General features: G+C 38.6%; 1 protein-coding gene across 13 annotated transcripts in view; it reads left to right on the top strand.

Annotated features, from left to right (window-relative positions):
- Window positions 1-26,742, top strand: part of mpp7a (MAGUK p55 scaffold protein 7a) — a 515,701-nt gene that overhangs the window by 438,548 nt on the left and 50,411 nt on the right. For all 13 annotated transcript variants that reach the window (XM_072253895.1, XM_072253897.1, XM_072253899.1 and 10 more), the window contains one exon: window positions 18,605-18,775. In XM_072253895.1, coding sequence (XP_072109996.1) covers window positions 18,605-18,775 — 171 coding nt within the window. The remainder of the gene's footprint in view (window positions 1-18,604; window positions 18,776-26,742) is intronic.

The following is a 26,742-nucleotide window of genomic DNA, read 5'->3' as shown; positions in this document are numbered from 1 at the left end:
CCCACCAATCTCTCTCCTGGCACATACCCCTGCAAACGACAGAAGTGCTACACCTGCCCAGTCACCTCTTCCCTCACCTTCATTCAGGGCACCAAATTGTCCTTCCAGGTAGGAAATACTTCACTGTGAATCTGTTGGGGTCGTCTGCTGTATCTGGTGCTCTCAATGTGGCCTCCCCTACATTGGTGAGATCTGACGTGAATTGTCGAGCACCTCCGCTCCAACTGCAAAAAGTGGAATTATCCAATGGCCAACCATTTTAATTCCTATCCCTATTCCCGTTCCGACATGTCGGTCCACGACCTCCTCTTTTGCCACTCTCTGTGTCGAGGAACAACACCTCATATTCTGTCCAGGTAGCTTCCATCCTGTTGGCATGAACATTGATTTATCTTTCCAGTAATTTTTTCCCTCCCTCCTCCCTTATCTTTTCCCCACTCTGCCCTTTTACCTCTTCTCACCTGCCTATCACTTCCTCCTGGCTCCCCTCCTTCCGTTTATCCATGGTCCACACTTCTGTCTTACCAGATTATTTCTTCTCCAGCCCTTTGCCTTTTCCACCTATAACCTCTAAACTCCTTACTTCATCCCCTCTCTCCCACCCACCTGGTTTCACCTGTCACCTTCTAGCTTTTATTCCTTCCCCTCCCCCCACCTTTTTATTCTGGCATTATCCCCCTTTATTTCCAGTCCTGATGAAGGGTCTCAGCCTAAAATAATGACTGTATACAACAGGAATTCTGCAGATGCTGGAAATTCAAGCAACACACATAAAAGTTGCTGGTGAACGCAGCAGGCCAGGCAACATCTCTAGGAAGAGGTGCAGTCGACGTTTCAGGCCGAGACCCTTCCTGATGAATGGTCTCAGCCTGAAAATGTCAACTGCACCTCTTCCTAGAGATGCTGCCTGGCCTGCTGCGTTCACCAGCAACTTTTATGTGTGATGACTGTATATTTGTTTCCATAGATACTGCCTGTCCTGCTGAGTTACTCCAGCATTTTGTGTGTGTTACTAATCAAACTACCTTTATTTTCATAACAATAATTAATATACAACAGAGATCCTAGCACTGATCCTTATGGAACTCACTGGTCACAGACCTCCAGTCAGTACAACACTACTCTCCTGCTATGACCAAGTCAATTTTGGATCCAGTTTGTCAGCTCACCATGATTCCTATGCGACTTAATCTTCTGATCCCGGCTATCATGAAGGACTTTACCAAAGCCCATGTAGCCAACATCCATGGTCCTACTGTCATCAGTCCTATTTGTCACTTCCTCAAAAAATTCTATCAGAATTGTGAGACAGGATCTCTCTTGCACAAAACCATGCTATCCTTAACAAGCCCAATTCAAGGAAATGACAATAGAAATTGTAGAAGAGCTTACCATAATCTTCTAATCCTCTCTAGTCAATCAAAAAGATACAAGAGAACCTTAGTAAATGGGGTAGGAAAACTATTAAAAAGAATAACAAGAAAACAAGCAATGTGTGTCTTGCTTAGACTGAGGAATGGGGAAAAATATCAAGGAATTTGAAACATAAACTTTATTTCAATGTATATATAGTTTCTGCAACCTTTTGTAAAGTAAAAAGCCCAAAGATAGAATTTCTTAAGTTAATGTGTTAAAACTGTAATAAATTACCACTATTCAATGTACAAAGGAATATGAATGCAATTTTCAAATGGGAAGATGCTCAAACTCTGGACTGATTTATAAACAATTTCATATATTACAAATTGCAGGAACGTTTGGCAACTTGTGCTAAGGTATTGAGTTTTGGAGATTGGACAATTTGCATTTACTCCACTGATAATCATCAAAGAAAGAGCAAATATCTTAAACTTTCAACTGATGTTCTTTGAATTTAAAGAACAAATGTAAAGGCAGCTGACTTTCTGAAACCTTTTAATTCAATAGCACCTGAAGCCTATTTTTTTTTTATCTTAGTTGAGTGTTTGTAAATAAATCCTTTATTCACTTGTGCATTTAGCTTTGTAAAAATCTATTTCATGGTTTCTAGTTCTTTGTGTACTCTGCATTAATATCCATTTCAATTGACTATAAAATATATACAGTGATAGTTATGGCAGTGGGATTGTAGTTCAGAAGTCATGAGATCAGATCTTATTATTGGCCAATTTTAAATGGAATTCAATAAACCTAGTAATTTAGCCAAAGAAATAATTGAAATCAATTGAAATCCATTGGATTATTGTACAATCTAAACTGGATAACGCCTTCCCCCTTCTTTTCCGGTTCTGAAGAAGGGACTCAATGTGAAAAGTTGATTGTTTATTCACTTCCATAGATGCTGCCTGATCTGCTAAGTTCCTCCAGCATTTTGTGTGTGTACTCTGGATTTTCAGCATCAGCAAAACTTCTCATGTTTTTAACAATTACAACAGATTTTTTTCAGTCATCTATTACTTATTGACATTTTCTGGATAGTAAACTTTACAATGCAACTTGCTCATTCAAATTTGATCCGGTTCTCCTCTCTCTGTAGTAAGCCCACAGTGTGTGAGCAACTACCATGACTTTTGTATCAGAGTAAAGACTCCTGATTGAGACACAGTCAGCTAAAAAGAGCTGTACCATACTCACTTGTAACCTGCCATTCCTCAGAAAACTGCAGCTGTTCTGCTTGTGTCTGCATTTGTACACTATAATGTTATAGCTATTGACAAATTGGAGAACTCCACATTGGATGTTCTACTCTAATGTTTTATTCACCACTAAAGAAAGAGGACAAATATTGTACATCTGACCACTGAGCTTTAAGCCGTTGATAAATGGGATCACTGATTTTGATTGAAGAAGTATCCTTTTAATTAATTATTTAAATCCATTTGAAATTGCTTTTAAATGTATCTAATTATCAAAGGCATTTAAAAAGAGTTAAAATATTTTTGATAGCGACAAGCTGCCAGAAGAATAGGCTGGAGCTTTGTACTCCGGATCTACAGTCTGATGGTAGATTGCCAGTGGCAGCCAAATCATACTACTTCGTGCATTGTCTGCAGCAGCCAGGCCTTAAGGTTGTTTGGAACTGATAAGCCATAAATGGTGTGTGTGAACATAGAAGCCATAGGACAATGTGAACAACATGAGGAGCTGGATCAGAATGGGAAACAAAACATTTAAAGACAGATAGGGTTGTGAGGGTGAGACTGATAAGAATCAGAATAAGTGAATTAGAAAATTTTGTTAGCAGTATTGCTGTACTTGTTTTGTACTAGTGATAGCAGTTTCCAGATTTTCATGTTGTGGCTGAGCTTTGCAGGGAAGCAAACTGCTGTCTGATTTATTTCATAATAACAGTGAGAAATCCAGTGTTCTTGACACACAATCTATGCCAATATCACTTAATGAAGGGAATTTGATGGGCCCTTGTGGATTGGCTTGTGCATAACCCAACTTCCCCACTACGTAAGTGACACTAAATGAACTGTGAGTTGACCTAGCAAGTCTTTCACTTTCAAAGACGAGGATCAGGCAATAAACATAATCTTAATGGTATCACTTGAATTATGGCAATCTTAAAAAAAATAATGATTTATGAACGTTATGAATGTCAACATTGTTTCACATAATATTAATGTGTAACTGTGGAATAGATTTTTCACTAAAAGACAACTTTTTTTATGATGCCATATATTTGGACTCTTTTTCAATAATCTTTTGTAAATATTAATCTTATTTCTTCAGCAAGAGCTGTTGGTAATTGATGAAGTTATTATATCAATTGCACTGACTGATCATTTAAAATTAAATTTGCCTTTTGTTTCTAGTAATATTTTCCTTTCAATGATTTGATTGAAAAATTAGATATGGTAGTCAATATCTTTTCTGAAATTCAGAATTTTTTTTACATTAAAGGTGCTATATTAAGAAACACATTCCAATGTAATATACTGTATATTGTTTACTATTTACATTAGTAGGACATTCTTTTATGTTATGATATAGTTTTTGTTATTTTAGTTACAAGTTTAAAACCTCATGCAGAATATTTTAATAGTAAGGAGATAATGTTAAAATCTGTACAGTAAATCCTGCATTTTAATCCTGACACTTTACACGTATTGTCAATATATTTTAAAATATATTTTAAAACTGGATTGCTTTCTTAATTAACTTTTTATTTCTTGCATATAAATTGACTCAAAAATGTGTCGTTTTTTTTGAAAATAAAGAGTACAAGTAGAATTTTGAGCTCTGGGAAAACGAAATCGAGATGGAGTTATCAGGATTCCAAAAGTAGTTTGTCAAAGTGGATAGTTTCTCGTCATTGTCTGCTGTTCTGCACTTTCCCACCAAAGCAACTCTCAACTGTAACTTTAGTTTGACTTAGGTTTTATTAACGTTGCCTTTAGACATCAAGTTATTGGCTAGAAAAAAGCAAAATACTATTGATGTAAGTTTGTACTGTAAACAGAAATTTCTATAATTGCCTAGAGGGTCATGCTGTACTCATTGAATAAGTAATTCTTTCATCAATACTGGAAGAGTTTGAGATGAAATAACTTTTAGATACTGAACAAGGAGGAAGATAAAAAAAGAGGAGAACTTATCATGTAAAAGAAGTAATGGGACAATTCAAGGAGAAAGTGATGGTATTCGAATAACAGAAGAGGTAACTGAAATTGTTGAACTTGACTTTGAGCCCAGAGGGTTAGGAATGTGCCTAGGAGGTGAGATGGTGTCTCTTTTGTATACATATGGGTGAGTTTTATTGAAATCACACAGAAGCCATAGTGGGAACAGGTCAGAAAAATAAAGTGAGGGCTAGTCAAAAGTTCCAGAATTGTGTTCATAAATTGAAATCTGAAATGTGGTTATATTGGTTTGTTCTCCAATTAGGAACAGTAAATATGGCATACTAAGTTGAAAGAATTCCCATTCCATGAGCAATTGATTGTGATCTACTTTAGATGTAACATTAGTGTCTAAAGTATATGTGCAAGTTCTTTCTATTTTGCTTACTATGACTACAGCTATAATAAACAGGTATCAAATTTTCTTGCCATGCTGTCAGTTCTGTATCCTATTATTTACGGATAAATGTATAAGGAAACTGTATTGTTGTAACTAAATATTGTTTGCTGGAGGAGCCAGGATTCTGCAGCACAAAAGTGAATATTTGAGGGACGCTCAGGGTGATCAAGAGGAAATGGAGATTATTGCTCTGGTCTCTGCAAAAACAATTTCAGCCTTTATGTTCTTGCATTCCCATCTTTTAACATCTATCTTTTGGAATATGACAGTTTGAACTAACATCAAAGGAATATCAAACAACATTATTATTTAATTTCCAATAAATTTTGAGTATAATGTACTTATTTCCTCTTATAGGATAAGTGAGGTTGACAAAGATTGAAGCCTGTGTATTAATATAAACATTGTAACAATTTAACCCAGTGTCAAGAAAATGTGCACATCTGATTTTAATTATATTTGCATATCCAATCAAATACTTAAAGCAAACCACCCAATTGATTGCATATTTTGAATGTAATGCAGATGTTGCTCTGTTACCTTGTGGTAGTCAGTGAACACAAATAAATCCTTCTTAATTTAGCAGTGTCAACCAACCACTGCCTTCCCTTCAGCAACATTTTAGGTTCATTTATTCCTTACATCCCAACTACAGTGCAGTTATTGTGCAACACAAAATTCTGAATTATTTTTGACAGACTGCTTCCATTTTATGTATGTTTATTTGAGGAGTATACACTTAATTATAGTTAAACTGCATATAATTGTAGAAAGCTTTAAATGTAGTAGAAACATGAAATACATTAAGTAGACATATTTAAATAGTACATAAGGTGGCATAGTCGTTAACACAACACTTTACAGTACCAAGCTTCATTTTCCACTGCTGCCTGAAAGGAGTATCCACGTCATCCCCGTGGTTGTATGGGTTTCCTCTTGGTGCTCTGGTTTCCTCACACTTTCCAAAGATGTACCAACTGCTAGGTTAATTGCCATTGTAAGTTGTCCCGTGATTAGGCTAGATTTAATCGGGAGATTTCTGGGTGGCTCGAAAGGACCTATTCCACGCTGTATCTCAATAAATAAATTAAATTAAATACAAAAGTAATCAGGTCATGAAAGTAAACACTTTATAGTCGATTGCCAATGTTAGAGCAGTTTTGTTAAACTAAAGTGAATGGATGCTGTGTCTGCATTACTCATTACGGTTGTACTCATCAAGATGAGGTTCAACATATGAAGCTGAGAAGTGGCAGTGAGGAATTCTGTCGAGCCAGTCCCATGTTTCCGATGCCTGGAAAATTGCAATTAGCTGCCTCATTGTTCTGAAGCCATGCATCCTGAATAAGCCAAAGATTAATTCAGGATTGGTTTGGAATGAACGTAGAATATTACAGTCTAGGAGCATCCCTGCAGCCCACTATATCATACAAAACTAATTAAACTAGTAAATGAATACCTAAGTAAATTAATTCCACTGCCTAAACAATGCCCATATCCCTCTATTCTCTGCACATCCATTTACCTTTTGAAGAGCCTCGAAAACATGTTCCCTTCCATTTATCTACAATTTTCTTCTATACCTGCTAACTTCGTCCAACTATATATTCTAGCTGTCCTGTGACAACTTCCCTCCAGCCCCCCCACACTCCCCCCCCCATACAATGGTTTTGGTGTCCCGTTTTAACAAATTAATGTTTTGAGTGTTACTATTGTTGTTTTTCCTTTTCATAATTACTTCAAAGAGTAGCTGAGTATAAGGCAGTTAGATAACGGATCCCTTCAATTATGTGATAAGCAGAGGTCTTCATGAGATTTATTATGTTGAGTGTGCTCAACTCACTAGTGATCTTGTCAGATTGGCATCATTGTCCGTACGATTACATTTTAGGCTATTTTTTCAGTGCTGCTGTTTTTCTGTGAGACTCTTAAAGGAGAAAATCTACCTGCTAAGATGAAAGTTAAAAATCCTCTTTAGTGTGTGAAGAAATGAAAGCTTTACTGTCTGTGTCTAGCTAGCATTCACTGTTGAATGGGTAACATAGAAACCTATCTGATCATTTATCTTAGTTGTTATTTTTAGGATTGTTGCATTCCATGTACATTTTGTCTTGTTTATCTCAGAATTGTCAAGCATTATAAAGCAGCTGTAACACACTTCAAAAGTCAGTTGCTGGATATTGGGTGCCTCAGGACATCCTGAGGACATAACATATATTAGTTATTCAGCTGAAGCAAAACTCCGTTTTCAACACCAGGGTATTTTTTTTTTCAAATATCTGTTACGATGTTAAAATGTTTTGCATTTTTTTAAAAGTGTTTGTTTAATGTGGGCTTTTTGTGGATTGTACTCTTATGTTGGACTGACTAATTTTGAATGGGATTCCTACATAAATAACCATGTATTTTTCGTGGGGTGCCATTGTGCACTGATACTAAAGTCGCTATAGTTAGCAGCTCTCTTCCTGTTTCAAAGAAAGTGGATCATTTCTGATTTATATACATAAATTTCTGAGATATTTTGAGTCCTTATTTGATCTTTTACAAACTGCATGGACGGTGTGGTATGTGTTAATCTCAGACACAAGTACATGCTCTTGTTATTGCAGAGTGGGGAACTGTAGTTGCATCTGTACAGTTGTACCATATAATGCATTTGTAGATGACAAAAAGATTGGTGGAGTTGCGGGCGTTGAAGAAGGTTGCCAAATGGTACAGCAGGATGTAGATCAGTTGCACATATGGGCGAGAAATGGCAGATGGAGTTTAATCTGGGCAACTCTGGAATGTAAAAGGAGCAGACACAATGAATGGGAGGTTCCTTAGGGGCGTTGTCATACTGAGGGATTTTGGAGTCCAGGACCAATGCTCCCTGAAAACAGCAGCATGAGTTGATAGGTTGATAAGGAAAACGCTTGGCATGTTTGCCTTCATTGATCAGGCCACTGAGTATAAGAGTCAGGAAGTTATGTTGCAGCTATATAAAACTTTGGCTCAGACACACTTGGAGTATTGTATTCATATCTGGATTTCCCCCCCCCCCCCCCCTTACAGGAAGGATGTGGAGTCTTTGGAAAGGGTGCAGAAGAGGTTTACCGGGATGCTGGTTTAGACTATTAGCTACAAGGAAAGTTGGACAGATATGGATTTTCCCTAGAACATCAGAGGCTGAAAGGAGAGCTGATTGAAGTTTATAAAATTATGTGAGCTATGGATAATGTTGATGTTCTCTTTCCCAGAATAGAAAAGTCAAATACTAGAGAGAAAGGCTTTAAAGTAAGAGCAGGAAAGTTTGATAAATCTATGGGGCAAGTTTTTACACAGATTAGTAGGTTCCTAGAATGTACTTCCAGTGGCGATAGTGGAAGCAAATTATAACATTAAAAAGATAAATGAAATCAGAATTTAAGAGGCATTTAAACAGATACATGAACAAGAAGGGAATGGAGGGATATGAATCATGTGCCTTCAGATGGGATTAATTTCATTTAGTTTTGTGGTTGGCACAGGCATCATGCTTTGAAGAGCTTGTTCTATGTTCTTTATGACAGCAGTAACAAAGCACTTTTCTGTTTAACACATTGGCTGATTCTGGATATTCAACTCAGGCCTAGAATATAATGGGAGTTATTTTGTAATGTACCAGCAATTAGAGGCACCTTTCTCTTCGAAGATTACCTCTAACCAAAACTTAACAGTTTCCATTTCCTGCACTTTTGAGTACGGTTTACAAATTTAAGCTCATTTATACCATCAGGGCTTGTATTGAAAGTTTCCAGACTTATTTCACGAGTACCTTTATCAGTTGTCACATGTAATTACCTCAGTCTTATCTGTCTGAACCAGATTCAGATCATGATTCTAAAAGTAAAAGTATACAGTGTCTTTAAAAAGTATTCTCCCCCCAGAAGTTTTCATGTTTTATTGTTTTACAACATTGAATCACAGTGGATTTAATTTTTTTTGACATAGATCAACAGAAAAAGCCATTTTTGTGTCAAAGTGAAAACAGATCTCTAGAAAGTGATCTCAAGTAATTACAAATAGAAACATAGAAAACCTACAGCACAATACAGGCCCTTCAGCCCACAGAGTTGTGCTGAACGTGTCCCTACCTTAGAAATTACTAGGCTTACCTATAGCCCTCTATTTTTCTAAGCTCCATGTACCTATCTAAAAGTCTCTTAAAAGACCCTATTGTATCCGCCTCCACCACCGTTGCCAGCAGCCCATTCCATGCATTCACCACTCTCTGAGTAAAAAGCTTACCCCTGACATCTCCTCTGTACCTACTCCCCAGCACCTTAAACCTGTGTCCTCTTGTGGCAACCATTTCAGCCCTGGGAAAAAGCCTCTGACTATCCACATGATCAATGCCTCTCACCATCTTATACACTTCTATCAGGTCATCTCTCATCCTCTGTCGCTCCAAGGAGAAAAGGCCAAGTTCACTCAACCTATTCTCATAAGGCATGCTCCCCAATCCAGGCAACATCCTTGTAAGTCTCCTGTGCACCCTATTCGATGGCTTCCATATCCTGCCTGTAGTGAGGCGACCAGAACTGAGCACAGTACTCCAAGTGGGGTCTGACCAAGGTCCTATATAGACAATAGCTGCAGGAGTAGGTCATTCGGCCCTTCGAGCCAGCACCGCCATTCACTGTGATCATTGCTGATCATCCACAATCAGTGTCCAGTTCCTGCCTTATCCCCATAACCTTTGATTCCGCTATCTTTAAGAGCTCTATCCATCTCTTTCTTGAAAGCATTCAGAGACTTGGCCTCCACTGCCTTCTGGGGCAGAGCATTTCACATATCCACCACTCTCTGGGTGAAAAAGTTTTTCCTCAACTCCACTCTAAATGGCCTGTTCCTTATTCTTAAACTGTGGCCTCTGGTTCTGGACTCATCCATCAGCAGGAACATGCTTCCTGCCTCCAGCGTGTCCAATCCCTTAATAATCTTATATGCTTCAATCAGATCCCCTCTCATCCTTCTAAATTCCAGTGCATACAAGCCCAGTGGCTCCAATCTTTCAACATGTGACAGTCCCGCCATCCTGGGAATTAACCTTGTGAACCTACGCTGCACTCCCTCAATAGCAAGAATGTCCTTCCTCAAATTTGGAGACCAAAACTGCACATTATAGCTGCAACATTACCTCTTGGCTCCTAAATTCAATTCCACGATTGATAAAGGCCATTACACCGTATGCCTTCTTAACCACAGAGTCAACCTGCACAGCTGCTTTGAGTGTCCTATGGACTCGGACCCCAAGATCCCTCTGATCCTCCACACTGCCAAGAGTCTTACCATTAATACTATATTCTGCCATATAAGACAAAATAGATATAAAAATATAAAACAAAAAGTAATTGATTGCTTAAGTATTCACCCCCTTTAATATGACACACCAAATTGTCACTGGTGCAGCCAATTGGTTTTATAAGTCGCATAATTTGTTAAATGTGGATCACCTGTGTGCAGTCACCGTGTTGCAATTGATTGTAGTAAAAATACATCTGTGTCTGGAAGCTCCAACTGCTGGTGAGTCAGTATCCTGGCAAAAACTACACCATGAAGATAAAATAACATTTCAAGCAACTCCGCAAAAAGGTTATTGAAAAGCACAAGTCAGAAGATGGATACAAGAAAATTTCCAAGTCACTGAATATCCCTTGGAGTACAGTTAAGTCAATCATCAATAAATGGAAAGATTATAACACAGCTGTAAATCTGCCTAGAACAGGCCATCCTTAAACATTGAGTTACCGTGCAAGAAGGAACTAGTGAGGGAGGCCACCAAGAGACCTATGACAACTCTGGAAGAGTTGCAAGCTCAGTGGCTGAGATGGGATAGACTGTGCTAACAAGAACTGTTGCCTGGGTGCTTCACCAGTCACAGCTTAATGGAAGAGTAGCAAAGAGAAAGCCACTGTTGGGGGGGATGGGGAACATCTCACATGAAATCTCGGATAGGGTTTGCCAGAAGGCATGTGGGAGACTCTGAAGTCAGCTAGAAGAAGGTTCTATGGTCTGATGAAACCAAAATTGAGCTTTTTGGCTATCAGACTAAACTCAATATTTGCTGTAAACCATACACTGCACATCATCAAAAACACACCATCACTACCACGAAGCACGATAGTGGCTATATCATTCTGTGAGGCTTGTGAAGGTAGTGGGTAAAATGAATGCTGCAAAGCACAGAGAAATCCTGGAGGAAAACCTAATGCAGTCTGCAAGGGAACTACAACTTGGGAGAAGATTTATTTTTCAGTAAGACAATGACCCCAAGCATAAAGCCAATGCTACACAGGAATGGCTTAAAGACAACAAAGTTAATATCTTGGAGTGGCCAAGTCAGAGTCCAGACCTCAATTCAATTGAGAATTTGTGGTTGGACTTGAAAAGGGCTGTTCACTCACAATCCCCATGCAATCTGACAGAGTTTGAGCAGTTTTGTAAAGAAGAAAGGGGAAAATTGCAGTCTCCAGATGTGCAAAGCTGATAGAGACCTATCTACGCGGACTCAATTGCTGCCAAAGCTGCATCTACTAAATACTGACTTGAAAGCGGTGAGTAATTATGCAATCAATTATTTAGTGATTAATAATTGTAATTAATTTAGATCACTTTGTAGAGATCCATTTTCACTTTAACATGAAAGAGTCTTCTGTTGATCAGTGTCAAAAAAGCCAAATTAAATCCACTGATTCAATGCTGTCAAACAATAAAACATGAAAGCTTCAGGGGGGGGAGGGGTGTGAATACCTTGTATAGGCACTGTATGTGTATTTTTAAAAAAAACTCAAGATAGATTTATATGGGATGCTGGTTTCTCTCTAGTTAACTGGGTTGATGTATAAATTCCAGTTTTAATCTCTGCCTTTGAATACTGGTAACATTAAAATCCCTTTGTAACAGAAATATTCCAACACACTCAACAATAAAATATGTCCAGCTAAATTTTCACACAATGCATTAAAGTACTTGCTTATCCCCTGTAATTAGAAAGGGGAACCTCAGATAATTGTGTGTGAGTCATGAGTGCACTCTGCCCTGTTGATGGATCCTGACTTGAAGCCGTAATTCTGCAGTGCAAGTATAAATCTTCAATCTGACATTCTTTACTTGATCAGATGCAGATGTGTCTAATATTTACCATGTATTCTCTATTTTCCCATAAATTATATAGAATTTTTATATTGTCGATGGAGCTATTTTCTATGTTTAGCAGTTTTTCAGGCACTGTATGTAATCCCTTACTCTTAGTATTCATGACTGAGGTCAATTTCCTTGTTTTGTCTATTATGTGTAATTTTGGAAAATTCCAGCAACAGTTTCAACCTTAGAACAGATTTTCTTGTCTATATAAGTTTCTGTATAATCCTGTGTGATGAAGTAGGAAATGCCCCAAATTAATTAGTTTCTCTTGTCCACAAATAATTGTTGAATTACCGAAACAGTTGTTTTTCGCTTTTTGTTTTTTGCTCAAGATCTCTAAATAAGGCCTGTAACTTGTATCAGTAGACAGATAGATTGGGTGTTTCACTAACTAACTTTTATGTGAATCATCTACATAGTTTGCTGCAACAAATTAAGTACAAACTAAATGGTATTTTCAAGGTATTATAATGCATTGATTTTAACGACATCAGCATCATTTATGAATGTAGTAGAGATTAGCTGGTGGATTAGCTGAAGGTGCAAAATTTCAAGCTGTACACACAAAATGCTAGAGGAACTCAGCAGGCCAGGCAGCATCTATGGAAAGAGTACTGTCAAAGTTTTGGGCCAAATTAGGGTTCTGAAAGAGGAAGCAGTAGAGAGTATGGAGGCATTTAGTAATGATCTTTCCAAAATCATTGGACTCTGGGATGATGCCAGAGGACTGGAAAATTGCAAATGTCACTCCACTCTTTAAGAAAGGAGCAAGGCAGCAGAAGGGAAAGTATAGACCAGTTAGCCTGACCCCAATGGTTGGGAAGATAATTGGAATTAATTGGGATGAGGTTATGGAATATTTGGTGACACAGGACAAGATGGAACAAAGTCAGCATGGTTTCCTTAAGGAAAAGTTTTGCCTGACGAACCTGTTAGAATTCTTTGAGGAGATTCTATGTAAGATAGATGAAGGGGATGCAGTGGATGTTATATATTTGGGTTTCCAGAAGGCCTTTGACAAGGTGCCACAGATGAGTCTGCTTACCAGATTAAGAGCCCATGACGATACAGGGAAGTTACTAGCATGGTTAGAGCAGTGTCTGATTGGTAGGAGGCAGTGAGTGGTAATAAATAGATCCTTTTCTGGTTGGCAAACAGTGGGTAGTGGTGTTCCATGGGGGTTGGTGTTGGGACCATTTCTTTTTATGTTGTATGTCAATGATTTAGATCAGGGGTCCCCAACCTTTTCTGCACTGCGGACTGGTTTAAAATTGACAATATCCTTGCGGACCGGCCGACCCTGGGGGGGGGGGGGGAGTTTGCCAACGGACAAGAGTAGCAGTCAAATACGTTGTGTTTACCCAGAATAGACTACAATGACCATGAAGCCTTGCGCTGGCACCAGTCGCATGCCTGCCGATTTTTTCCCCCTGTGCAAATCCTTTTCGGCAATTCTGTTCGGGGGGGGGGGTAATCACAACCAGAATATAGGTGATAAGTAGCTAATACACTCAATTTCATTTCTAAAAGGGTTTATCTAATGAATTTAATAATAAACACACCGCATATTTTCCTCACATGAACATATAAAATCATTGCAACACACCAATATCGCTGAATCAGTGGGAGCCCTGGGCTTGTTTTCCTGCAACAAGACGGTCCCATCGAGGGATGATGGGAGACAGCGATACTCGAAGGGGGTTCCTTATGTCCAATCTATTCCGCAGTTTAGTTTTCGTTGCATTCATTGCAGAAAACTCCGCTTCGCAGAAAAATGTTGGAAATGGAAGCAGCGTTGTCAGTGCTTTCGTGGCTATCTCAGGATACTTAGCCTTGACTTTGATCCAGAATGCCAGCAGAGATGGTATGTCAAACATACTATTCAGCCCACTGTCATTTGCAAGCTCGAGGAGCTGATCTCCTTCCTGCGCTGACACGGATGACGCGCGGGTCATGACCTCGCATACGTAATAGCTCAACAGTGGCCGTGACAGGGAATGAGGAAAGGTGCAGCTGACTCATATCGCCAAATCACATCGTTTCCTCGCAGCCCGGTAGCTCATGCTGTGCGGCCCGGTGGCTGGGGACCGCTGATTTAGAAGATGGAATAGATGGCTCTGTTGTCAAGTTTGCAGATGATACAAAGATTAGTGGAGGGACAGACAGTATTGAGTATTGACTGCAGAAGGACTTAGTGGCAAATGAAATACAATGTTGGAAAATGTATAGTCATGCACTTTGGTAGTAAAAATAAATGTGCAGACTATTTTCTAAATGGGGAGAAAATCCAAAAATCTGAGATGCAGAGTGACTTGGGAGTTCTTGTGCAAAACACCCTAAAGGTTAACTTGCAGGTAGAGTCAATGGTGAGGAAAGCAAATGCAATGTTAGCATTAATTTCAAGGGGTTTAGAATATGAGAGCAGGGATGTGATCCTGAGGCTTTATAAGGCACTGGTGGAGCCTCTCCTTGAGCATTGTGAACAGTTTTGGGCTCCTCATCAAAGAAACGAAGTGCTGGTGTTGAAGAGGGTTCAGAAGAGGTTCGCAAGGATGATTCCAGGAATGAAAGGATTATCATATGAGGAACATTTGATAGCTCTGGCTCTGTGCTTACTGATATTTAGAAGGATGAGGGGGGATCTTATTGAAACCTTTCAAATGTTGAAAGGCCTAGACAGAGTAAATGTGGAAAGAATGGTGGGAGAGTCCAAGACAAGAGGGCACAGCCTCAGGATAGAGGGGTGTCCATTTAAAACAGATGCGGAGAAATTTCTTTAGCCAGAGGATGGTGAATTTCAGGCAGCTGTGGAGGCCAGTTCGTTAGGTGTATTTAAGGCAGAGTTTGTTAGGTTCTTGATTGGACACAGCATCAAAGGTTGCAGGGAGAAGTCCGGGGAGTGGGGCTGAGGAGGGGGAAAAATCAACTATGATTGAATGGTGGAACAGACTCAATGGGCCAAATAGCCTAATTCTGTTCCTATGTCTTAGGTTTTTACGGAAATGTCTAATGTACTTCTTTCTATAAATGCCACCTGGCCTGCTCAGTTCCTCCAGCATTTTGAATGTGTTGCTTAGATTTCCAGCATCTGCAGATTTTCTCGTCTGCAAAATTTCAAGGTTATTTTGCAAATCTATCTTCTCACATATTTGATTATTCTTAGTTTGGAAGGGATAATTTGTGTTAATTTGTATTTAGAATATCCCCTTTTTAGAAACCCATTATCAACGTTGAACATTCCAGGTCACTGTGCCTACAACTAAATTAAAATCTGCTTTGACTGTCTGCTACCCTTGAAAGTCACACTCCTTAATACCTCAGCCAACCTCCATTATATTTCTGTGCACTTTCTGTTGTGTTTATTTGCTGGTATTGATTACATGTTGCACTTCTACAGATAGTACATTGATGAAACTTTCATCTAGTAGTGTAGTACGGTGTCTCTCTGTTTCCAGTGACTACTTTCTATTCCTGAAATTACTAAATTAGCATGAAATTCCTTTATTTTTTTTCTCCCAGAGATAAGACATCTAGACCCATAAATTCCTTATTTCATTTATCGCTTTGTAACAAATCATATTTCCCTGTGCACACAAGTGAAAGAGTACTATTGCTTGTAGGATCTTTCAATTCTTAGATAAGTTGTATTGACAATCCATTCCATCAGAAAATGTTGTTTGGAGGAAATAAGAAATGGAAGGAATTAAGAATTGCATTATTTCTAATTCAAAAAGTTTTCAAGTACAGTGGATTCCAGTTAATTGGAGCACATTGGGTCCAGTACCTTTTGGCCCAATTAAGCGGCAGTCCCAATTATCCAAAGTTTTATGGAAGTTGTTAAAGAGGTATAAAAAAAAAGATCATCTACCCTTTAATTGAGTTGCAGATTATGTGTTCACATGAAATACAGAACAAATTTGAAAACCAATATTACTACAGTACTATAAAACTGTGTATTAGTTCGTAATAGCTATTGATAGAGGTATTCATCGAAAGGACGCTGGTGTATTCATTTGATTGACTGTAAATTAACACCTGGTGCAGATAATGGACTGCCTTCATTGCCTTCCTGCATGAAGTAATGTCATAATCCAACAGGAAATTTCATAGCATCCTGTGTAGTCACTAACTCAGTTTCAGTTCTATCATCGTCTTCACTTTCCTTGTCTTTATGTTCTCCAGCATGATGTTTAGATACAATGTTTTTGAGGATTGCATCCCCAAATCTTCATTTTCATTGTAGCATTCAAGATGATTATCAATACCTTCAACTTCTGCATAGTTCCTGACTTGATGACGTAGTGAAATCATTTTATTTTCACTCCCGGCTGTTTCTGGCACCTCCAGGCTTGAATGCTTGAAATTGTAGAGAGAACAGTTCTGAATGGTCTTGCTATCTATTTCTCACCAACTTTCACTGACAAGCTGTACTGCCAATCAATCAATAAACAAACAAGCAAACAACCAAACCCTTGCACTCACTTCCTTGGCTGTTGAAGAAGATGTCAGTAGATTTTCTTCAATTGCTTTGAGAATGTGGTTCACCAACCTTGTGTGATACAATGTCTTTGATTTACCACATCATTTGGCTGCCCCAAGCATGTTGTATTGGCAGGCAGAAATTCCAGCTGGATGTTTTTCAAACCTTCTACATTGGGATGTGCTGCACAATTGTCAACAAGCAGAAGAATTTTGCTTGAGCTCCATATCCCAACTCATCAGCCATTTCTTAAAAATTTTGGAAGTCATTCATGCATTCTTATTAGCATAGTACTCGATTGGTAAACTTTCCATTCTTGGCCTGTTAGAGTATTGAGGTTTAGCGCTTTTCCCAATAACCGGCGATTTCCTTTTATCAGATCCTGACATGGTTGCACAACACAACACATTTATGCGATCCATTGCTTTCTTTGAATTTGATAGTGTTGCGTGCTTGTAGCAAAGGGAATCGTCCAGCCTGGCACAATAAAAATAGGACCTGTTCCATCAGCATTGTAGATATCATCTGTACAAAATTTTTGAAGCAAATCAGGAATTTTGTTGTTTTTGATGTTATTGCACTTAAAGAATTAGCACTATCTTTCTCACCATGTGTTTTCTTGAATTTAATGTGGTGGCTTTATTTCCAAGGAGGCAACCAACCATCTGTTGCTTTAAAATCTTCGTGAGCTTCTTAGCTAGCTTCTCTCACTTGGTTTCTTTAACATTAATCCACTGACAGGCGCACACATCCAGTTATAATGGAAGATCATTGATTGAGGGCATCTTCAACTTCTGGTTCCCTACTTTCATGCTTTTGATTTTGGGATGTTCCCTGGTGTCCCTTGCATAATGCCGGTTCTTTTCGCATTTTATCTTGCTAATGTATTAAGTGCGCAGTTGTAGATTTCAGCACTACAGTTATCTCTGCCAGTTGACAATGAGTGCTGTTGGGCTTTTAATTTCGTCCAGTAGAGTAATTTTTTCAGCTGGTGTCAAATCTTTTTGTGGCATCTTGGCAAGGGTCTCAATTTTTTAAAGTCAAAACTTCAAAAATTTATCAAAAATTACTGCTTTTCTGAATCACTGTCCATCCACCCAAAAGGATATCAGCACAAGAATGCACAGCTGTTCAGTCTAAGCACGGTGTAGTGTCTAACAAAACTGCATGCGACTATCTGTCTTCTGCCCCAGTTAAGTGGCATAGTGTCTCTAAAAAGCAAAAGGAATCACAGCTATTTTCTCAGTTTTTTTTTGTTCTTTAAGTTGTTCCAAATAAGTGGCTGCCATGATTAACCAATGGCCCAATTAACTAGAATCCACTTTATTTGTGTTTCTTGTGTGTCCTATGATCTAAATGATAGCATGATTGGTTATAATTTTTTTTTATCATTTTATAACAATTTGATGTTTCATTTGTGTCAAAGCTAATGTTATTTGTAAATCTAAAGTAAAAGGGCTCTGGCTTGAACTTCCAATCTGGATCATGTTAGTTGATGTGTAGTTCATAGCAGAAACAATAAATTCTGTTGAACTCTACAATGGTACAATAGATCGTACTTTTTTTCTCTAAAAGGTTGTATCAAATAATGCATGTTATATTAAATCTGCCAATGACACAGACATTCCCTTTCCTGATTTATTTTATATTAAAATTAGGTATTTAAGTTTGCCTTTAATGTTGTAGTGAATTTAATTTTTCTATCTATTCCCCTATTTGATCTGAGACTTGTATTTATCTTTGTCTATTCTTACAAGATTTTTTAGAACTCTCATAAACATCTGCCATGTGTTTAGGAAGAGAGTATGTGCCACAAGCTGTTTTCAGTATTTATGTAAAAATCTTAATAGGAAATTGTAATGAATAACAAAATTAGCTTCAATAATGCTGAATATATTTTGTATCACCTCCTGGTCATCAGAAACTCTCACCAAGTTTTAATTCTTACAGCTGGTCTCAGAAGAAGTTTTCGATTGAGCAGAAAAGACAGAAAAACTAATAAGTCTATGTATGAATGTAAGAGGAGTGAGCAATATGACACAGCAGATGTTCCAACATATGAAGAAGTTGTGTCTTATCAGCATCAACCAAATGAAAAATACCGACTGGTAGTTCTCGTTGGTGAGTACCATTTTAAGCTCTCTGTATTTTGCTGCATGAGCTTGATTTCTCACATAGTAAACTGAGTATTGTTATAAGCATTTTGTTGTCTAAAACTGATCACTCACGTTTTTGTATTGTGATGAACTGTCTACTTCAAACAGCCGACCCACATCAGAAAATGCTGCCTCATTTGGTAATGTGATAATTTTTTTAAATCTACGTACTAATTATGATGTTACTTTTTATCTTTCTGTCAATACAGCTTCACTTGGTTTATTTTTTTACAATCTTTCTTTGCAACTTAAAGATTAAATTCAAAATCTATGACTGTGTGTACATACTTTTCACTTATCCACCTAAATGCCTCTTCCCTGGCATCATGAAGTAGTCGTTATCGGTTGCCCTGAACTGCTTGGTTGTAATGCTGATACTCTGAATGGTACGCAGTCAAAGAGGCCAGAATATTTCCATAATGAGTTAAGCTAACAAATGCGTATTTTTACTTGGAATGACTGCCCTATCCAGTGCTTTTTGTTTGGCTTGCTGTTCATTCTACTGCCTATCCTCGGCTGTAATCATGTCTGTTATTAATCAATAGCATTTAAATTGTGAATATGTTACATCTGTTATATTACATCTGTCAATTCTAGACCAGTGAGTCTTACATCAGTGGGTGGGGAAATTCTTGGAGAGGATTCATTGAAGCAGGATTTATAAGTATTTGGAGAAGCACAGTTGACATAGTCTTGTGAGGGGCACGTCATGTCTCAGAAGCCTGACTGAGTTCTTAGAGAAGTCACAAAACAAATTGATGAAGGTAGAGCTGTGGATGTAGTTTATATGGATTCCCCATGGAAGGCTCATCAGAAAGTCAGGAGGTGAAATTTGTGTGCCTGGATTCAGAATTGTCTAGCCCACAGAAGACAGAATGTGGTAGTAGATGGACCGTATTCTGCCTGGTGGTCAGTGACTAAAAGTGTTCTGCAGGAGTCTATTCTGGGGGCGTTGCCCTTTGTGTTTTTTTTTATATACATGATTTGGATGAGAAGATGGACAGGTACATTAGTAACTTTGCTGATAACATGAAGCTTGGTGATGTTGTGGATAGTGATGAGGCTGTCGTGGATTACAGCAGGACATTGATAGGATGCAGAGCTGGGCTGAGAAGTGGTAGTCGAAGTTCAATCCAGAGAGGTGTGAAGTGATGCACTTTAGAAGGTTGAATTTGAATTTTGAGTGCAAGTCAATGCCAGGAATGTTAGCAGTGTGGAGAGACTGAGGGATGTTGGGACACATGCCCATAGAACCTCAAAGCTGACGCACAAGTTCAAAGATTCAAGATTCAAAGATTCAAAAAACTTTATCGTCATTCTAACCATACATCAGCTCTGCAGGGCAGAATGAGACAGCATTTCCCAGGATCAGTGCAATCATAACATAACAAACGCAACACTAAATAAACATAACAATAAATAGTAAAACAACAGCCACATGTCAGTTAAAATCAAGTTATAATTGTCCAGTGCAAGTTAAAAGTGTCCAAAGCAGAGTCAGGTAGAGTGGCTATTGTCTGACTGCCTGTGGGAGGAAGCTGTTTAGTAGCCTTGTGGTTTTAGTTTTGATGCTCCTGTAATGTTTGCCTGATGGCAGAAGAACAAACAGTTCATGGAGAGTGTGTGAGGGGTCTTTAATGATGTACCGTGTCTTCTGGGGGCATCGACTTTGAAAGAGGTCTTGGACAGAAGGTAGGGAGACCCCAATAACCTCCTCTGCTCCCCTAACCACCCTCTGCTAGGCATTTTTGTCGACAGCACTGCAGCTGAAGTACCAAGTTGTGATGCAAAAGGTCAGCACACTCTCAACCACGCCTCTGTAGAATGTAGTTAAGATGCTTGTTTAAGCTTACTCAGAAAGTGCAATCTCTGCTGGGCCCATTTCACAATCCCAGTGGTGTTCCTGGACCAGGTGAGATGGTCCGAGATCTGCACCCCAAGGAACTTGATGTTTTCCACTCTCTCCACTGTGGAGCCACTGATGCTGAGGGGTGTGTGCTCAGTCTGAGACCATCTGAAATCAATGATCATCTCCTTGGTTTTGGTGACATTAAGCATCAAGATATTATCACTGCACCAGCTCTCTAGGTGTTTGACCTCCTCCCTATACATTGTTTCATCATTTTTGCTGATGAGCCCCACCACTGTGGTATCATCAGCAAATTTAATGATTAGGTTCTCCTTGAATCTGGCTGCACAGTCATGTGTTAGCAGAGTAAACAGCAATGGGCTAAGCAAACAGCCTTGTGGGGATCCAGTGCTCAGCGTGATGGAGTCAGAGATGTTCCTGCCAACACGGACTGACTGTGGTCTCTCTGTCAAGAAATCATAGGCTGATTAAGAAGATGCATGGTATGTTGGCCTTCATTAGTCATGAGATTGAGTTCAAGAGCTATGAGGGTAGTTTTACAGTTCTATAAAATGCTATTTAGACCACACCTGAAATATTGTATTCACTTCAGGCTATCTCATTATAGGAAGGATGTGGATGTTTTAGAGGGGATGCAGAGGAGATTTACCAATATGCTGCTTGGATTAGAGAGCATGTTGCTTTAGGAAAGGTTGAGTGAACCCTTCTCTTTGGAGTGAAGGAGGATGAGAGGTGATTTGATGGCAGTATATAATAATCATAAATAGTGTGGACCGCCAGCATCTTTTTTTCCCAGGATGGTAATGACTAATACTGGAGGAGATAATTTTAAGGTGTTTGGAGGAAAGTACAGCAGAGATGTCAGAGGTAGTGTTTTTTTTTTACCAGAGTTGTAAGTGCTTGGAGCACACTGCTGGGGTTGGTGGCAGAGGCATATATATTTCGGACATTTAAGAGACTCTTATTTAGGCTGATAGATAAAAGCAAAATAGTGGGCTATGTTGGAGGGAAGGGTGACTTGATCTTGGAGTAGGTTAAAAGGTTGGCACAACATCATGGGCCTGGACTGTGCTGTACTGTTGTATGAACAGTTTAAGTTATCTAACACTTGTACTCTATACTTCTGACATTTTGAAGATCTAAAACTTGGTACTTTTCAATCTTCACCAAAAGTAAAAACTTTATTTCTATTTAGAATTAAAACATGGACAGTTTTAAGAACACCATTTTATCTGTCCTTTTTATTCAAAGTGATGTATTTTCTGTTAAGTTCTGGTATCTGGGCCAATCTAGAAATAGTGTTAAACCAAAACTCTCATTGCTGGAGGAACTCGGGCCAAACAGCACCTGCTCGAGCAAGGGGGTGGTCAACGTTTTGAATTGAGATTCTGCATCAGGACTGGGAGTTAGAAGGAAGATAGCCAGTGTAAGGAGGTGAGTGGGAAGGGTGAGACGGGGACTAGTTTGTAGGTGATAGGGTGAAATCAGGACAGTTGGAGATTTGAGACAGAGGCTGGGAGATTAGATAGAACTGGGTGTGAATAAAACATTAAACAGATCGAGCCAATTAGGAGAAGGGAGAGGGAAAGTAGAAAAAGAAGTTGGAAGATGGTAAGTACAAATGCTATTTCATGTGCTGAGTTCCTTAAGCAGTTTGCTTTTGCTCCAAATTTCAGCATCTGCAGTCTCTTGTTTTTTTTTGCAGAGTGAGCTTTAGAACATTTGGATACTTATATTGATACTTTATCCACTATGCCAGTTTGATAACATCTGGAGTTGCATTTTGCTCCAAATTAAGATCACTCACTGCATTAAATAGTCTGTCCCATTACTGTTTCAAGTTGATATTGTTGAAAGAATTTCACTATGACAATAATCCTTTACAATGCAAATCTCATTGTAATAGCATCTGTGGCACAGCCATTTGAAACTCTCTCCTTTCTTCTCCAAATACCAGAGAGTAATTCTGATGACATCAGGATGCAGGACATTACGCACACTGGAATTTAAGATCAGTCTGAGTCATGTGTTGATCAGGAAGTGCTGGAGCCAGAAATGCCATGCTAGCCAAATGACTACTTGTGGCTCTGGGCACTCAGAATTGGCCTTGCAGCTGGTCTTGGCTGCTGCTTTGCTGGATTCTCTGTGAAACCACTCTGAACTTTCCATAAAGTCTTCCAATGGTAATTTTTGTCAGGAAAGCATGTGAGGTTTACAGCCTAGAAATAAAAGGGTACTTTCTCAAGTAACATGAGAGTAGACATTTAAAAAGGAGAACTTAAAGCAAATATACTTGTTTCATTTTATTTTATACCTGACAAAAAAAACACATTTAGTGGTATAATTTTGAAGAAGATGGGCTTTAAAAAGCTTTTCAAGTTATTGACAATTTTATTTAAAAACCTATCTATATGTATTTTTATCATCTTTAAGACAAAGCCAAATGTGATATTAAATGATAACATCACTAGGATAAAAATGTAGACCGACTTCAACTTCAGCTTGAAATCCTAAAGTGTAAATATTTGTGAAATAATGCAAAACTTATTGGCAACTAATTTTTCCATCAGTAATTTCTTAAGTATTTCCTCCCAACATCTGCAATACATCAGAGAAGATCATTCTGAAGTGTAGTTGAATTAACTTACAGAAGAGCCCATCAGATCCTTTTATCTTTGTCCTGGATGAAGCTTCATGATACCCTCTCGAAGAATGTGTGTATTTCAGATAGAAGGCAAAGAACTGTGTTAGTATTTGTAATTGCATTACATATCTCCAATTATTTTGTAATAATAAAGGCATCTGTTAGTATTGCGAGACCATGGATCGGCGCCTGGAAAGTCTTCACTCTCCAGGGCGCAGGCCTGGGCAAGGTTGTATGGAAGACCGGCAGTTACCCATGCTGCAAGTCTTCCCTCTCCTCAACACCAATGTTGTCCAAGGGAAGGGCATTAGGACCCATACAGCTTGACACCAGTGTCGTCGCAGAGCAGTGTGTGATTAAGTGCCTTGCTCAAGGCACTGATAAGAAAAACAATTAAAATGATCAAGGTATTAATAAGAGAGAAACTTGTCTCCTTTGCAGCAACGATTTTAGCCTTACTATGGTTACAAGCTTAAGCATTAGTTAAATTTTTAAAGCTTAAAATTTAAAGTAAATTTATTATCAAAGTACATATATACCACTCTGATATTCATTTTCTTTGTGGGCATTCACAGTAAATACAAAGAAACACATTAGAATCATTGAAAAACAGCACACAACAAAGACAAACAACCAATGTGCAAAAGAGAACAAATTGTGTAAATACAAAAAAGAGAAAAAAGTACAAAACAGTAAGTAAGTTCGAGAACATGAGTTACAGAGTCCTTTAAAGTGTATTCACGGGTTGTGGAATCAGTTCAGTATTGAGGTGAGTGAAGTTATCCCCTCTGGTTCAGGAGCCTGATGGTTGAAGGGAATAACTGTTACTGAACCTGGTGCAGTGGGACCTGAGGCTCCTGCACCTCCTTCCTGATGGCAGCAGTGAGCAGAGAGCTTGGCCTAGATGGTGGGGTCCTTCATGATAGATGCTTGCGATAGTGTTCCTTGTAGATGTGCTCAGTGATGGGGAGAGCTTTTCCTGTGATGGACTGAGCTGTATCTACTACTTTTTGATGGCTTTTCACACTGAATGATTCTCCAAAAGTAATGTATTACTGTTGTAACGTACTTTGCAGCCTGTAGTTGTTTGTGTGATATTCTTGTATTTAGGAGTTTGAGTCTCGACATTTTTATCTGAAATGATTACTTGCCATATATATTTCTTAAGATTTTAATCTTTCTGGTCTTATCACCTGTACATCTTCTGTAGTAATGGTGGTATAATTGACATAGAAACATAGGAAATAGGTGCAGGAGTAGGCTATTCGGCCTTTGAGCCTGCACCACCATTCAGTATGATTATGGCTGATCATCCAACTCAGAACCCTGTACCAGCCTTCCCTCCATACCCCCTGATCTCTTTAGCCACAAGGGCCATATCTAACTCCCTCTTAAATATAGCCAATGAACTGGCCTCAACTGTTTCCTGTGGCAGAGAATTCCACAGATTCACCACTCTCTGTGTGAAGAAGTTTTTCCTAATCTCGGTCCTAAAAGGCTTCCCCTTTATCCTCAAACTGTGACCCCTCATTCTGGACTTCCCCAACATCGGGAACAATCTTCCTGCATCTAGCCTGTCCAATCCCTTTAGGATTTTATATGTTTCAATAAGATCCCCCCATGAATATAAAGGCAAGCTATTAACAGTTTATTTTAGTGAACAGTTTTGCTATCTTTAAAAATGTCTTAATGAATATTAGTTAAAATTGGTAAAATGACAAACCTGTGGTCTCGTTTTTAAAAAATTAAGCATGGAATAATCGTAGACGATATTTGAAAATTTACTGGTAGACTTTTATTTTGTCTCCTTTCACTTCAAGGTAACGCAGAGGTGAGCCTACACATTCCACGTACAACTGTTAAAGGGTGTACAGGAACATAGGGTGTAGGTGTATATGCTTAAATCTTTAAATTACAAGGCAATTGTGGAGAGAGGTAAACGATGATTTATAAATAGGAATATGGTGCACAAAAGCAAGGAGACTGTTGAATCTGTGCAAAATAATGGTTGGACCAAAGCTGGAGTATTAAGTCCGATCTTAGTCACCTAGGAATTTGAGTGTCTTGCGGGGAAAAAAATTAGAAAAGTTCCAGGGATGAAGAGCTTAATTATGTTGTTAAAGCTTATGTCCTGCACTGCTATATTTAGAAACAGTTATTACCTCTCAACCATCAAGTTCCTGAACCATAGGGATAATTTCATGCAACTTCACTCAATCAGCACTGAACTAATTCCACAACCTGTGGACTCACTTTCAAGGATTCTACAACTCAGGTTCTCAATATTTATTATTTATTAGTGTATTTGTTTTTTTTGTATTTGCAGAATTTGTTGTCTTTTGTGCATTGGTTGTTTGTCCATCTTGGCAGTTTTTCATTGATTCCATTGTGTATGTTTGTATTTATTGTGAATGCCCACAAGAAAATTAATTTTGGGGTAGTCTATGGTGATATGTGTACTTTGATAATAAATTTACTTAGTACTTTTTGAACTTTTGAATTCCTGTAGATACATTGTAGATTTTGTTTTTATATATTACGTATTCAAGTTAACATATATTAAAAAAAACAAGGTATTTATTGAAATTTGAAATTTATAAGCAAGTCTGAAATTCCATTCTTCAATATTTCTGATTGGTTTAGTCTAAGAGTTAAATAGAAAGAATGGTAAAGTTTTATATCCAGGTCATGAAGCAGAAGTCATTGGTGGGCGTCCCACAGTGAAGGAGGCAACAGATAAACTTTGAGTTAGTCCTGACGAAGGGTCTCGGCCTGAAACGTCGACTGCACCTCTTCCTACAGATGCTGCTTGGCCTGCTGCGTTCACCAGCAACTTTGATGTGTGTTGCTTAGATAAACTCTGGTAATCATTTACCAAAATTCTCTGGACTCTGGGCCGGTCCCAGCAGACTGGAAGACAGCAAATGACACGCCACCTTTTAAAAAAGGATGTAGGCAAAAAACAGGCAACTATAGGCCAGTTAGCTTAACATCTGTAGTCGGGAAAATGCTTGAAGCTGTCATTAACAAATAAATAGCGGAACATTTAGAAAGGAGTGGTTCCATTAGACAGACGCAGCATGGATTCAGAAAGGGCAAGTCCTGTTTGACAAACTTACTGGAGTTCTTTGAGGACATGATGAGTGCAGTGGATAGAGGGGAACAGCTGAATGTCGTATACTTGGATTTCCAGAAGACATTCGATAAGGTGCCACACAAGAGACTTGTAAAGAAGATATGGATGCATGGAGTCAGAGGAAGTGTATTGTCGTGGATAGTGGATTGGTTAACCAATAGAAGGCAGAGAGTTGGTATAAATGGGTGTTTCTCCAGTTGGCATTCAGTGGTGAGTGGGGTGCTGCAGGGGTTGGTGCTGGGTCCGCAGCTGTTTACCATTTACATTAATGATTTGGAAGGG

Source organism: Mobula birostris, chromosome 3 (assembly GCF_030028105.1).
Source record: "Mobula birostris isolate sMobBir1 chromosome 3, sMobBir1.hap1, whole genome shotgun sequence".
NCBI classification, from domain to species: Eukaryota; Metazoa; Chordata; class Chondrichthyes; order Myliobatiformes; family Myliobatidae; genus Mobula; species Mobula birostris.
The sequence above is the reverse complement of the archived record's forward strand: the minus strand, read 5'-3'. Positions and strand labels throughout refer to the sequence as shown.